The sequence below is a fragment of the Mycteria americana genome, chromosome 8, assembly GCF_035582795.1.
Source record: "Mycteria americana isolate JAX WOST 10 ecotype Jacksonville Zoo and Gardens chromosome 8, USCA_MyAme_1.0, whole genome shotgun sequence".
In the NCBI taxonomy this organism is placed as follows: Eukaryota; Metazoa; Chordata; class Aves; order Ciconiiformes; family Ciconiidae; genus Mycteria; species Mycteria americana.
Genome location: NC_134372.1, coordinates 31,771,520 through 31,786,629, shown reverse-complemented (window position 1 = coordinate 31,786,629; position 15,110 = coordinate 31,771,520). Strand labels below are relative to the sequence as shown.

The window sequence follows — 15,110 nt, the reverse complement described above, 5'->3', positions numbered from 1 at the left end:
CTCAACTCTCCACTTTAGTGAAGCTCACCAGTTAAAAAAGTTATTTTTAACACATATAAATGTATAAAAAAAAAATCTTCTGATATCTATCTATTTATCATTCTGTCTCTCCCAGAGATTGACGTAACAAAAGCCTCAACCAAAAAAAAAAAACAGAGAGGAGAAGAAAGAAATGTCACAGAAGGGACAGCCCACATAGCTTCCAAGACCATACATGCTGACTGAAAGAGAATTGCCTGTTTTGAGGGCTATGACTACACAAAGTGGTTCTGAGTACATACAAATGCATTTATACCTAATATATTTGAAGAATGACCTTAAGATTAAAGAAAAAAAAAATTATAGCATGAATTGTGGAATCTAAAGTATATGGCAAGAGCTTATATTCTTGATTTGTGATCTTTATAAAAACAGTTCTATTTCTCCGTATTTTGTCTTTTACTCATACTATATTTATCTCACCTATTTATACAGTTCTCTAGGCTTATACCATCTTATAGCGTGATAGAATGTCTTTTATAGCATGCATGAACTTAAGCAATGCTTCTAAGTCCTATAGTAATACATACTTCACTCTGCTATAATTTTCAAGATAATATGCAGTGAATATAATGCACAGAACCCACAATCATTCCCATAATACTTCATAGGTACAGAAGAGACACAGTGTGTTCTATAATTGCTTAGATTTACCACTCTACAAAGTTTGATTGGCTCCTGTAAGGAAAGAATAAATCTTAGCAAGAGAAGATATCAAATACCCTTAGTTTTCACACTTCTGAAAATGCTTTCAGGTTTTAATAACCATGATATCTAGTTATATGTGCATTTGTTATCTTTAGGTACAGTTACTTCACATAAAGATATAGCTACACATTATTTCAGTTTTTCAAAAGACTATGCTGGCAGAAAAATCATTAACAGTTACTATGATAGTAATTCAGAATTTAGATGTTTAAATGAAGAACAATTTAGAAGACAGGTTTTATCCAAGCCTATATAATGCTAATGTTTATGTTATTTTGAATTGAGTCTACTTCTGTCGCTTTCTTCCTTCGAATTTTAAGATTACTTTTACTTGAATTCATGTGGAATTTTTCACATTTACTGTATTTCACTGGAGTTGGAGCCATGTGGGTAACTATAAATGGTCAACCACATCTGGCACCGTTTCCTTTGGACGGAGTTTAAGCATTGCTAGATTTGCATTACAAGGTCATATGAAAACAATTCCTCCAAACCTTTTATCCAAACGAATTGTTTTCTTGGATACTGACTAAATAATAAGAGTCAACTAACAAATTCATACTTGTTCTTTATAAACTTTTCAGATCCAGTTCTGCAGTCTTGGCTTTGGCAAAATTCCCATCAACTTCGAATGAATTTCTAAAAAAATAACATTAGCAAAGAATGGGTTTACGCCTCTTTTCTTCCATTAAAAAGAGATGGAAATCTTATTAATTATCTGGCACCTGTGGACACTGGCCTATCCACTGCTAGCAACACGTAAGCTGTAGTAAAGTTGCATTGTTCGAATGGGCAACAGAAGTTGGCTATTAAACAGTAGTTATAGTGAAATGATCCATTTCTCTTTCTAATTTCTTGTTACCTATATAGTAACATGGAATGATGAACCATGAATCAAAGTTTAAATGGGAGTATATGAAAAGACAGTTCATTTTAGGGAAAAGAAAAGCCATACTGTAGATTACTGGGTTATGAGAGAACCATATTTAAATTTATCTAGTTAAACATCTTTTTAAGTTATCCCACTATGATTTAAATAGAACAGAAAATTTCAAACCAAGATTGTAAGTTGATTTGTTAGTAAGAGTTATTTCTCTACATAATGATAGAATAGAAAAAAAAATCATAATCAGAAATATTTGTAACTTGATCAGACTTTGGAGGAATCTACAATGAACTTAACTGAGAGACAACTGACCTACTGTTCCTATACAAAACTCTAAATATTGTGATTATACAACTGTTACATCTCATATGTAAAAAAAAAAAAAAGTTTTAACGCATTTGTACTCACAGTTTTTTACTACAATTTTTAATTTCACCATAGAAAGTACAAAAAAGTATAGTAAATATTGTATGAACACTATAAACATCATTTGACATCATTCACATTGTGTTTACTCTGGTATTTTTTTGACAGACATCACACTGACAAACAAACAAACTGTAAGAGGATAAATAATTTTGATATGAGAAAGACTTCAAGCATTTTACCTACTTTGAGGCAATTATTAGCTCTAGGAAATTTCTCTTATTTTCTAACCCTCTTCAGTGTAAAAGACCACATGGTTTCACAATAAAGGAAAAGTTAATTTGAAGGTCATTTTTTCCTTTAATATGCTTGTGTCAATTGACTATAATTACTTCTTTTCTGTACCAGAGAATTTCTGAATCATATCTGGCAATGTATTTTCATTGTCATTGTAAGCACTGCTGATACAATTTATACAACTTATTATGTACAGGAACCTTTGCAATAACTTACATGAGCCTACACAAAAACTTCAAGCAGAACCAGTACAAGTAAAATGGTAGCTATGACCAAACAAACAAACCACTCCTCAAAAATAAACATTGGATAAGCTGTCAAATATCAGACTTTATATAGGTCCACCGAGAAGTGCTGGAAGAACTTGTACAAAAAGTTCAAACACCACTTTTCCCCAAATAAAATAAAACGAACCCAAAAGGAATATATGTCTACCTACATGTATTCTTCTTTCAACAATAACCCTAAAAAAAAAAATTATTAGAAATTCAAATAAGAACTTTTTGCATTGATGTTCAAAATAAAGTGACTTCTTATTTTTTAACCACATTTTTAAAAAGAAGTAATCTACTATTACAAGAATATTAGAACAAGTATGGAAGCTGCTCTGTTTCAAAAGAACAGATGAAATACAGACAAAACCATAAAAGTTTCCATATACACTTACTGATATGATGAACTATAGCATGAATATAACATATGCAATATAGCACATGCACATTCAAGCACACAGTATATGAAGACCTATTAAACAGGACAGGAATCAGGTTTTTTATATACAGAAACCATAACTTACCTGCAATACAGCTTATCATAGTTTTCCCTCATGAGTTCCTTCTCTTTTTCTAGATCATTTATTCTTTCCTGTAACTAAAATGAAGAAGGAAGTTTAAAGCAATGCACAGCACAAAAGGAAATTACAACGAATGTGTAAAGACAATTAGTTAATAATTTGTAGGCATTGTCAGGCTTTTATTTGTTCTTTTTATACAACAGCCTCTTAGCTTCAAAATAAGTTATACAACAGCTTCAAAATAACACTTTTTTTCACCACATGGATTTACATTTGGTCCAGTCTTTTTAAAGTTGTTTATATGAAGCTGAGACTAACATGTCACAGCTGAACAACAGTATCTAATCACATTCTGCCTTATGCAAAAAAAAAAAAAAAAATCTCTAGCATTACACATTTTTATTTCCATTTTGGTAAGTGAGTATTAGTATTAGCTAGTTAATGGGTCCTGTAAATATTTTTTTATTGACCTTATAGAAACAACAAGTCCTTGCTTTCAAAATACTCACTAAAGCATGACATGGTTTTAAAGATACAAGATTCTTTAACCCAGAAGATATACCCTACATGCATTACAATAGTTTAAAGGTTAGGAGGAAATATCTATGAGGTAATCTTGGTAAACTTGGTTCATGTGAAATACATTCAAAACGGGTAAACCAGGTGGTAAAACTAAACTTAAGTTGCTACACAATGAAATAAAAACCAAATAAGTTTGTAGGCTCTTACTCCTCATATATTGAAGATAACGAGGAATAAAACACTTGATTTTTAGCCCTATATCTGGGTGACTCTTAGTGATGATACTCATCTCTGAGAGCCACTAGACAAAGAAATAGAAGTGACTGATTTGAACTGCTGAGTAAGATGTAATACTACATTGTACTGTAATTAAATCAGGTTGAAATCATACTAAAAAACTAGCAATAAGTGATCAATAAATGAAGCATTATGATTTTTTTCTGGTTAACAAACCACTTGTTAGTATCAGAACTGACATGAAATCCTATGCTTTAACCACCAACCTTAAATATTGTCCAAATGCTGGTGCAGTGATTATGTGGCATGGGGACCAGGTACGGTTCATGATTCTATGAAATGCAAGCAGCAGCCACAGGATTTTCTTTTTAATGGGATAAAAGTATATGTATTTTTTTATCCTTCTAAATGTGTTTGAAAGGTCTATTCACGTCTCTACAATTAAAACGTATCCCATCATTAACTTCTCCCTTATCTATGTGTACTACCTAAAGCAGATTCTAGGTCTCTTGAACAAAATCTCACCTCCTCTGCCCTTAGGTTTGAAATAGTCACTGATTGCAGTTCTTTTTCAAGATGGAGGCACTTTAACCGCTCCTCTTTAAGCTGTACATTCAGTTCATCACCTTTTGCTATTAAAGCATCATGGCTCATCTTCAGGTTTCTTTGGTTCTATGAAAAGGAAGGAAGAAAAATCCAGAAAAAAAATAAAAGAAATCACACTTAGTAGAATGTACAGCACTCTCATATTCAACCAGTGGTCTCTCATGGCAGTGTTCAATATATATTCTCAATGTGGTCAACAGGAGACACTCTTGAACTAAGTAACTGAAAGCAACTTTCATTACACATGGCCAGGAGAAGGTGGCATTCTTGTTGCTCTCATGAACATTAAACCCTCAGTTCAGTCATGATGAAAACAACCAAGAAATACATCTGTCAAGCAATTAAAAGATTTTGCTGTGGTTACAGTGGTTAGACATGCTGACCAAGACCACTGCAGTAGCAAGCAAAAATGAATGTTGACCACAGTTATGTTAATCACAGAACTTGCCACAGCTCTGTTAACCCTTAATTGTAGATATATAATTGTTTCACAGTCCTAATGCATTCAGTTCTATTTCCCTGCTAGCAGTAATTTAACGAGGGACTTATGATTTCTTTTACATTTTAATTTACTTCAATGGATTATATTAAGGCACGTTTGACCAATTTTAATATTAAATGGAGGATGCTGATAGAACCTCTATTTCCAGAATATTAGTTAATATTATACTCCCTACATTCCACAATGCTTTAATAAAGCCTCATTCATTAAGAATTTCAATGTAAATCACATTCAAATTATGACTTGCAACAAAACAGCCCAAAAGCCAATCTCCTGTTTAATAAAATGATCATATGAAAATTTATGTCAAATACATGTATGAGTATAGATAATGTTTCATGATTGTAGACAGGAAAAGTTAGCTTCGTGTTTTCCATATAATATTCCTACAAAGTAGTTAAATGAAGAAGCTGAATGTGAATCCTGTAAAAATTGTTTAGGTTCACATACAGTCTGAATATCCTAGAAACAGACAAAAAACCCACAGAAAACCCAATCACCAGCCAGATCTTCAGCCTCTCATATCTCATTTCTCCATAACAAAAGTACTATGGAGAATAAATAATACTAGCAGTCAGTCTTATTTCAGAGAGATAATGAAGTATATTACTCATCAATTTTTAACAGTCTGTATTCAGTGCTCCTCTTGCTCTGTCCTGTATCCGTGAACTGTATTTCAATAACTTCAAAAAATGACACCTAGAAAATAATTCTTTTACGCTCTTAATTTCTCTCCAAATTTCTTTCCTTTCTCCTCAAAATCAGAATCCTTACAGTCTCTAACCCTTCGAACTGTCCAAGTGAACTCATCTTTTCTTTCCCATCTCTCAGCTTCAATTTTTTCCTGAAGTTCTCTTCCATTTCAATAACTTGTGTCACTTCAGCCCACTATATATGAAGAGAAAAAAAACCCACCTTGGCAAAGCTGTCTTTCATAGACCATTTCACCCTTATCTCTTTCCTTAATTTCCAAAACAGTTGAAAACAAATTCAACAATCGTATTTATTCTACTGAACCATCTCATTAAAAGCACTAAAAACATCCTCCTGAAAAATGTCCTTGCTTCAACTGCATTCTAATCCTTCAGTGCCTCTGCTACTCTTCTGACCATTTTGGATTAACTTCCCTCATTAACTTTAAAGGGACCATGACTTCACCTTCATTATTTTTTTTTTTCCAAAATGCATTCTTTACCTGGATATTCTTCTATATCCAAGTGTTCTGTCAGCACTTTTTTTCCATTATGCCCGAACTGTTTTCTACCCTGCTCTCCCTGGAGTATCCCAAGACTTGGGTCATGGCAACAATTGGGATGATGATTTTAGTTTAATATTTCTAGTCTGGAATTTGGGAAACATGCCTTGATATTGTTGTCAATTAGAAATAACCCATTTAAAGAAAATGGATATATACCTCCTAGAAATACTGCACAAATTAACATACTGCTCTCAATTACAATTCTGAAATTGTTGTACGATTGTTCAAGAGAAGAATTAACCTTCTATAGCATTTTAGATTGCAGTTGCACAGGTTAGCATATTTCATATTACAAATCATGAAATCCTGAATGTTCAGTCTGTAATTAAAGCAAATAAATATACCAATGGGATCAAATACATAATCCAAACAGTTCCAGGGTCCTTTTTTCTTCTAAGCAGATTGCACAATTCCTTCATTCAACTGGCTACATTAAAATTCTTTATCAACAAAACTGTCCTGTAAATGTTTGGTAGGAAGCTCAACTTCAATATCATTAGATGGAGCAGGATTATAGGCTCTTATAATTCTGCGGTTTCACATTTTTGGCTGACTCAAGTTCAAAGATGAACATGGAGGAATTATATGGGTTTCAATTGGTAGAAGCTGAAAGTAAATCATAATGAACTCAATAGTTGTAAAAATCATCAAGATAAACATAAAAAAATACTAAAACCTGCTCTCTTGATAAGTATTGTATGTGACATCTAAACTAGAAATTTTGGATTTTACAGTTATTCACATTTAGTAGACACGTTTCAAACATTCAAATGATTGGAAATGGGAAAACCATTGTATCCATTATCTTGTTAAAAAAAAAAAAAAAAAAAGAGAGACAGAAAACACACTCATCCCTTTCAAAAATGTAGCTTTCACTGTGAATATTAGAAACAAAGTCTTCAAATACCAGTTTGAATCCTAGGCATGTGTTTCTATTCAGCTGCTGCCAAGATAGAGGCATAAATACTTGACATTTGCTGTAAATTACCAAAAAGTCGCATATGATTTAAAATGGAACAGTTTACTTATTGCTTTCTATTTAAGAACACAAAAAGCCACGTGAAACCCGTCTCCCCTGGAATTTACATTCTACATAGTTCACCCTGAGAAAAATTAGATTTGAGTTACTAAGAGCAGAGCTGCTTTGGCAGAGAAGATACAGGTACTACACCAAGGTGGGGGAAGGAAGCAAAGCAAAGCAAAACGTAGAAGCAGAAAAACCCAGGAAAAAAGGAACAGAACAAAAATCTAATGGCACAAGTGTTATTTAGCATGCTAAAATAACAAGAAGCAGGCAGCAGTAAGAATTTACAAGGATATCTAGTGCTTCCACCTCATAAGGCTAGGATACTTTATAAAGCTCCATTGCATGTAGGATTCCTGCTCACAGGAACTCTCCCATTTCTAAGCTATTATCATATTGCCACTGTCTGTATACACATGTGGTTCTCCAAATACATATGGGAAGAAGCAGAAAAATGCTGTATAACTAAAAACTGTACGGAATCTACCATGCAGTTGCATGTTCTGGTGATATTTTCATAAAACTTATCTTTTTATAACAAAAATCTATTACTTACAGTAGCCCTCTAAAATAATTTCCATGAATTTAGGAATACAAGTTAGGTCCTAATGTCAGAACTCTGAACAGCCAAACCTCCCCAGCTTTATCAAAGACTGATAAAATGAGGAGGGGTCTGGTACCCCTTCTTTAATAAATCAGTACGTTTAAGTCAAACCCCTCTTTTTAAATGATCAGGAATCTCTTTAGACAGCCAGACAACTCTGTTCATTCTCCACAATCTGCCTGGGATGGCTTTGCAGATAAAAGCTTTAAGACCTGCTAGACCCTTCTGAAAAAAACCCATAATTTTAAGACTAAAAAAACCTACAAATTTGGAGCAGCTTGGGTGCAATGTATTATGTGGTTCATTTTCACGTACTCAGCATTGACTCAGAATCAAGAACTGTGTATATTTATTTTCCATTTATGCATGCTTATGTGACAAGAGTAAAGGAATGTTACTGACCAAATTGCAATTACCTCTTGAAGCTGGAGAAATTTTCCTTCCATTGCTGAAAGAGCATTGCTTTTCTCAACCAGCTGTTTATGGACCTTGATCATTTCCACATTGTCCCGAATGTTTAGCCTTCAAAATTGTATTAAAAAAAGAAAAAAAGCATCATGAGCTTAAAGATACAAAATAAATTATCTTATCATTTTTGTCTTGAAAAGCTGAAATCTTTTGCAAACCTGCAGCTTTCTGCAACACATTTGGGATAAGATTTAGTGTGTAATACCCAAATTAATTTCTTCTATAATCCACATTACAGAATTTAGGTAAATAAACATTATATCGCATGATGACATAGCAGCTTCATTCAATACATACACATCTTTGTTTATCGTATCAAACTACATATGACAGTAAGAGAAAACAATCCTATATCTAAAGAGATAATTTGTTTTCTGTTCACTTCTTTTCCACCCTCCAAAGTATTTGGTACCAGTAGATTACCATTTTATGGAGTTTCCTCCTAGAGTTTAAACCAATAAATACTGCTAAGAAAAAGTGACTTAGCAATTTATGCTGTAACACCTTAAGGCTGGCATTCAAACAAGCTGCAGGTGTGTCTAACTACATGAAAATCACTTAATATCCATGTAGATGTTCTATATTGTTACAATTCTAAGATTAATTTGAGAGCATACTGTTTAATAGAAAGGATGTTTAAAATAATTCAAAATTTAAATAAATATTTATTTCTGATGTTTTCCCTTACTTCAAACAGTGAAGCTAAACTCCAATATTTTCACAGCTTCTTCAATTACGGGAAGAGAAACCAATTCTGATTTGTATTAATATAAAATATGATAAAATCAGAATAAATCTTTAGCATTTGAAAAGGTAATTTCTCTTCCAATATTTATCTATTTTAGACATATTGGAGGAATTGTCACAATGCCATGCTGGAGCAAGAAAATGGACTACAAAGCTTACACATCTGTAAACCAGCTGAGTACGTGAAATACTTTCCTTTTAATCTGCAAAATATCAAAGCCTATTGTGTTTTGGCATTGCCCAGTTAATTGTCCTTACACAGAAGATAAACACACTCACAAACCTGAGATCTTGTGCAAGAAACAGCCCTAATGCAATGCTAAAACTATCATGTGTCTAAAACATGTTATCTACATAAATTAAAGTTGTGGTGAGTATATACAGCAGCACTGTCTCATGCTAGCTATTTAAAAGCTAATGTAGTGGCACATTTTTATTAATCTTGTTCCACACATCAAACAAAAGGCTCTGATGCCTTCAAAGGCTTTTTCTTTTTCTTTTTTTTTCCCCTTCTTTTTTAAGCAGGGGGCTTTTTTTTTTTCCTTTTTAAGTAGAAAAAGGAGCAGATGATAGTGAAATTTATGATGTACAGATGTAAACCCCATGGCTCCTGACAATCAACATTAACTATTTTTTCAACAGCGAATGAAACAACATTTGATTTAAACAGGTTTGGGGTACTGATATTATGAAGTAAATTATTCAAATTCAGAAGTGAAAAATTACTTTTTATTGGGATCATTTAAATTCTTACAATTTTAACAGTATTTATCTCATGAAGTTTCTAGCTACAGAAAGTATGTGCCATTAATTTCTTATTAGCGCATTACATCGATGACAATCTCAGCTCTCGTTATAGGCTAGAGCAACAAAATTATTTCTCTACAGTACTTCTACAGTATTTTATTTATTTATTTAAATAAAATATGTCTAAGAAATGTCCAAGGCATCTAGGTACATGACAAGGAGCTTGCTGTTGAAGAACAAAATCATTTCCTATTTTGTGGGCAAGGCAAAGTTAACTGAGGAAGATTCTGTTGGGAAGATTCATTTTTCTATAAATGAAGTCACAAAACAGTAGAACAGAACAGAAATTGATTATCTACACAGCTTTTTCCCTCCCAGGTAGTTGATGTGTTCTGTTCCCAGAACATCTGCCCAGGTATTCTGATATAACTTAAAAACAGGGGTTATATACAGATTTGATATAAAAGTCAATGCTACCTTTCACTTATATAGATAATATTTTGCTCAAAGAATAACAAAATAATATATAAGATTAAAGCTGTACTAAGATAGCTCATTCAGTATTTTCTCTACTGCCAAAAAAGCCAAAAATTCTGCCACAGAACCTGAAGACATAGAGGTAGACCTGGAGCAGAAGTTAGAAAAAGAAAAGGAACTCTCATCCCTTTTTAGGCAGTAACCTGAATTAATGGGCATACTCTAGCACACCTTCTACCACAAGTGCAGAAATAAGCAACATGAACTCTGTCCTTCCACTCTAAACCTCATCTTAAAGCTGGATTAAAAAGTCTGAAATTGTAAATGAAGTTAGGAGAAAGTGACTCTTTGAAAAACTAAGAATTATGTTTGGGGTTAATATCTGGAGTACACCAAAGAGACAATCTCTTTTCCAGACCTCTTATCATTTGGATTAAAAGCATATAGAGTGGGGTCCCAATAACAGGCTGGGGACCAGCTGTGTGGGTACGGGGGACTGATAGCAACCTATGCCAGAAGGAAGTGATTAAAGAAAGGATCTTGACCTGCACTGTACAAATTTATGCCAGTAACTCCCAGATGGCTAAGCTAATAAAATTGAGGTCTAATTAAACCACATCCCTTGCATCTTGTCTTTACTTCCATATGAGCAGGACATGGATAAAATACTGAGACTTCTCTTAGAGAGTTGTACCTATTGTATCAACTGGACCTGTGGTTCAGAAACTTTCCCCATTCACATTCAGAACAAGAAAAACAAGCAAGTAAAAAAATCTCACCACCATACTTCTCAGGATCAGTTACCCTCTGTCTGGCAAAATAAACAAAAGGTTTCTAGGCTAATGGTTCTCAATGACAAATACATCAATGGCCAAGATATATACATAGACTCCCAAGTAGAGAAGTAAAGAATAGAACACCAATGTTCAATAATCTTCTCATTTTACAATGTTTAGGAACTAACAGGATTATATGTTGATACACATTACGTTCTTTCCTTTACCTCTTATTCTTTATAGGAAGTCAAATATAAAGGGGAACCCCCCCCCCTCAAAAATGTTTACCTTCTAGTAGCACCTTTATGTTGTAATTGAATTGATAGTGTATTTGCAATAAGCAAAACATTAACATTGCATCAATAGCTCTAGAGATGCTAGAGCTTAATAAGAGCTTAATAATCTTAATAACTTACTAAATTATTAAGATTATTTAAATACCAATATAAAATTCTGTATTTGTTTGCTCGGCTAAAGAGCTATCTACAAATGAAAAAAAGTCATGAGCTTTAGGGAAACTGGATAAAAATGAAAAATCAGATATGGAAATGCAACTACATGGGTTTTTTTTATACTAGACATGATTTAGCAAATTTGTATACATGCTGTAGTCTCTCAAAACCCTTTAGATAATGCATTGTGACTAACATGTTCCACATTTTAATCTAGGTTTGCAATGCTACAATGCAAACACAGAAGTCACGAGTGCGTCAGATATGATACTCCTGTCCAAAAACCGACACTTTTAATAGGTCTAATTCCAAAGTCATGTTGCAGCAAAAAATGCCAAAGGAATTAAAAACTGACTGGCAAATAAACTTTTTCATTATAAACACAACCAAACAAAACACAAAAAAACCCCACAAACATGCAAAAACCAGGTACCTGTTTCATAAATGCATTTTGGGGTGGCTTTAGAAATGTTCTTGGAAATACAATGAGCAATTAAGTTATTTGAAACTAGCTGCTTGCAAAATGTGGTTGTTTAGACTTAATGTTTTAACTTGCGCGCTGTGTATCATAGACATCAAACCATGAGGTTATTATGGTTTTGGCCATCTTTAAATTAAAAACATGCAAGCTAAATGCAGTTAAATTTTGTACTTAAGAAAATGTGTTTAGTCTAACAACCCACAGGCCAAGTTTCTCCCTTAAGTTATAATTCAGTCAGAATTATATATTCCTGAAACAGTCCCCAAACAACCTCTAATGAAATATTGAAAAAACATTGATTGCAGCCATGTTACAATAATCATCTCGAGGAGTACACTGCATATGAACTCAGCTCTGTTATGTAGCTCTTGTGTTGTTACACGGAAACTGTAGTGAAGCTGCAAAGGCAGCTTTAAAATATAACTGGATTTTTTGTGGGTATAGGACTCAGGATAACTAATATCTTCCTTCCTTACTGCTGATGGATCAATGATTATTAACTGTGGCTGCTTCACCACTTGGAAACTACAGTTATTTCAATCACAGGAATTTCTTAATCATGTAGCAGAATAAAGAATGTTTTCCTAAAGGTTGAAAGTAACCTAATTTTGTTAACACCAGGCTGAGCTCAAATGGTACTACAACATGAAAATTAGTGGAAGCACATTTCTTATGTCCTTTTAGCACCATACAGTTCCTAAATAATTTCAACAGATTAACTGTCTTTGGGTAGTAACGTAACTAGATGACAGCCAAGTGTATTCTTACAAAACACAAGAAAAAGCTGCCAATTGTACCAAAATTCAAAGACATAAGCTACAAAGACAAAATAAGATGACCTTATCAGTCACCCAAACTTCCAATTTTTCCTCCAATATTCCAGTATTGACAATTTCTTCTCTGCTGATGCAAAGATTAAAAATAAGAATTACACAGAACCTATAAACCTATCTGTGTAATGAAACAATGAATACAGACTGTTCTAGACAGTAGTTACAAGACTTCAAGAAAGCAAGCTAATGAAAATCTCCTACAGGTAATATGTATAGGTACCTATGGTTACAGTTAAACCTGAAGAGAATAGTATGCCTCTAAGTTCTGTCTCTGGTTCATTCAGCATAAAAAAATATATATATAACTTGAAAAACATGGGGATTAACAGTCTTCCATAAAGTATTCTAGTGGCAAAATTACAGAACTTGCACTATGCTGAACATGCACTAGTGGACATTTTTCAATTTCTTTCCCAATGTCTTCAACCAAACACAGTTACTCTTAAATACTTAACGTATCTTTTATCTGGTACCAAACAAGACTATAGAATAGACTATAAAGGAAATAATTCCAGAACTTCAAACATGAATTCACAGATCATAACTTAGGTCAAGTATCATGGATTGTATACAACTAATTTGATAAACATAAATAAATAAGGATCTGCACTACTTTTTATAGCCTGACTTTATTTAAGGATTTTTTTAGCTAAATTTGACATGTATCTTTACTTTAAAACTCCTTAAAAGTTTCACAGAAACATGGTAGCTGACATTGAATTTGGAAGTTATGTTCAATTTCTGACTGCTGTCCTTAAAGAACAGTTTTTATCTACAGAAAAATGAAGCGCAGAAGTTCTTTAAGATTTGTATCAGATTATTTTCAAATAATGAAAAAAATCTTTTAAATATTTTCTGAATTCACTGTAGGAACAGACTGAGAAATTATTTATGATAACAACTTCTTTAACCTATTTAAACTATATAAAGGAAATTCTGAATAGGGGAGACTTATGACTTCGTGAATAATTTAATAGCAAACATTATGATGTATTATTTATGTAGTGCCACTGATGCACAAAAGAATGCTCACACATAATAACGGGGTCCCTCTCTTGAAAGGCAGTTAAAGAACTGACCACATATTTCTCATCCAAGTAGAACTTTCATTGAAATCAAATGAGTAAGCAATACAGGATCATGCCATATTAGATCCTTAATATAATTAAAAGTAACAGGCTGAAATGGAAACAGTCAAAAGAGGGAAAATATATGCAAAGTTGTATAATTTTGCATATATTTTTGCAAAAGTGAAAGAAGAAAGAAGAAAGAGAAAGAAAAGAGATTAAACTAATAGAGGCTGTACTGTGAAACACATTCCGCAAGCATATTTGTCTGGCTTTGTTTCACTGCACAGCTATACCATATTCCCTCAAAAATTTGCTAATCTACCCTTACAGGGCCATTATTTTTCTACTATTTGTAGACTCCAAATTATCAATGAGTATTAATGAACATTAAATTATCCACTATGAACCTATATCTAAAATGTTTTAAGAAATATATTGAAGAAACAATAGATGATTAAAATTTAATGAGTTGAACTTCAATTTAATCTGAATCAGCTGGAAATGAATTCTCTAAAATGGTAATTATGAACCTCTTTGTTTATTTGTGAAAAAACATAATAACCTATTATCATAACACTCTCCTTGCTTAGAATTATCCATGGCTATTTGGTAAAACTTTTTATGACTTAGTTTCACCAAAGGAAAAAAAATGAACAAAGCACATATTTCTTAACAGAACGAGTAATTTTCAGAGCTATATATAAACATTGTGACATAGCTCTTCTAATGCTTCCACCATGGAGATTTCTATTTTTCACAATACCTTTGGCTTGTTGTTTCTTGCTCTTTCAGCCGTAAGACAGATTCTTCAATTTCCTTTTCTTTCCTTCTTAGCTGACTCACAAGTATCTCTCTGGCATGTTCTAGTTCCTCAATGTGTTCCTTTTGGGACTCAATCACAGTCTCCCTGCAAGTACAAGAATCTTATGTTCCAAAACCAGGTAAGTATTTAATAAAAGAAAAAAATTAAATGAATACTTAAGAGAGCAAAAGTTTTAAAAGTGTTCAGCAACATTTGTATTTCTTAATGACATACATCGCAACAGAGGCTTAAGAGTTCAACTTGCTATGAAAATAATTGGAGGTGACCACATGAGAAGATGTAAATAGTACAACGAATAGATAAATAATTCAAACACATTATCAAATACAACACAAACAACACAATACTCTTAAAATAAATGTTTATGTGGACTGAATAATGTTTAGCAGAACCT

General features: G+C 32.9%; 1 protein-coding gene across 14 annotated transcripts in view; it reads right to left on the bottom strand.

The window, feature by feature from the left end:
- The window catches only part of RPGRIP1L (RPGRIP1 like), an 82,357-nt gene that overhangs the window by 53,537 nt on the left and 13,710 nt on the right, over positions 1-15,110 (bottom strand). For 12 of the 14 annotated variants that reach the window (XM_075510596.1, XM_075510604.1, XM_075510603.1 and 9 more), the window contains 4 exons: positions 14,657-14,800; positions 8,259-8,364; positions 4,374-4,520; positions 3,093-3,166 (listed from right to left, as the gene is read on the bottom strand). In XM_075510596.1, coding sequence (XP_075366711.1) covers positions 3,093-3,166; positions 4,374-4,520; positions 8,259-8,364; positions 14,657-14,800 — 471 coding nt within the window. Of the gene's footprint in view, positions 1-3,092; positions 3,167-4,373; positions 4,521-6,512; positions 6,821-8,244; positions 8,365-14,656; positions 14,801-15,110 lie in introns of those variants that run through there. The other 2 variants (XM_075510607.1, XM_075510606.1) reach the window with 2 other exon arrangements.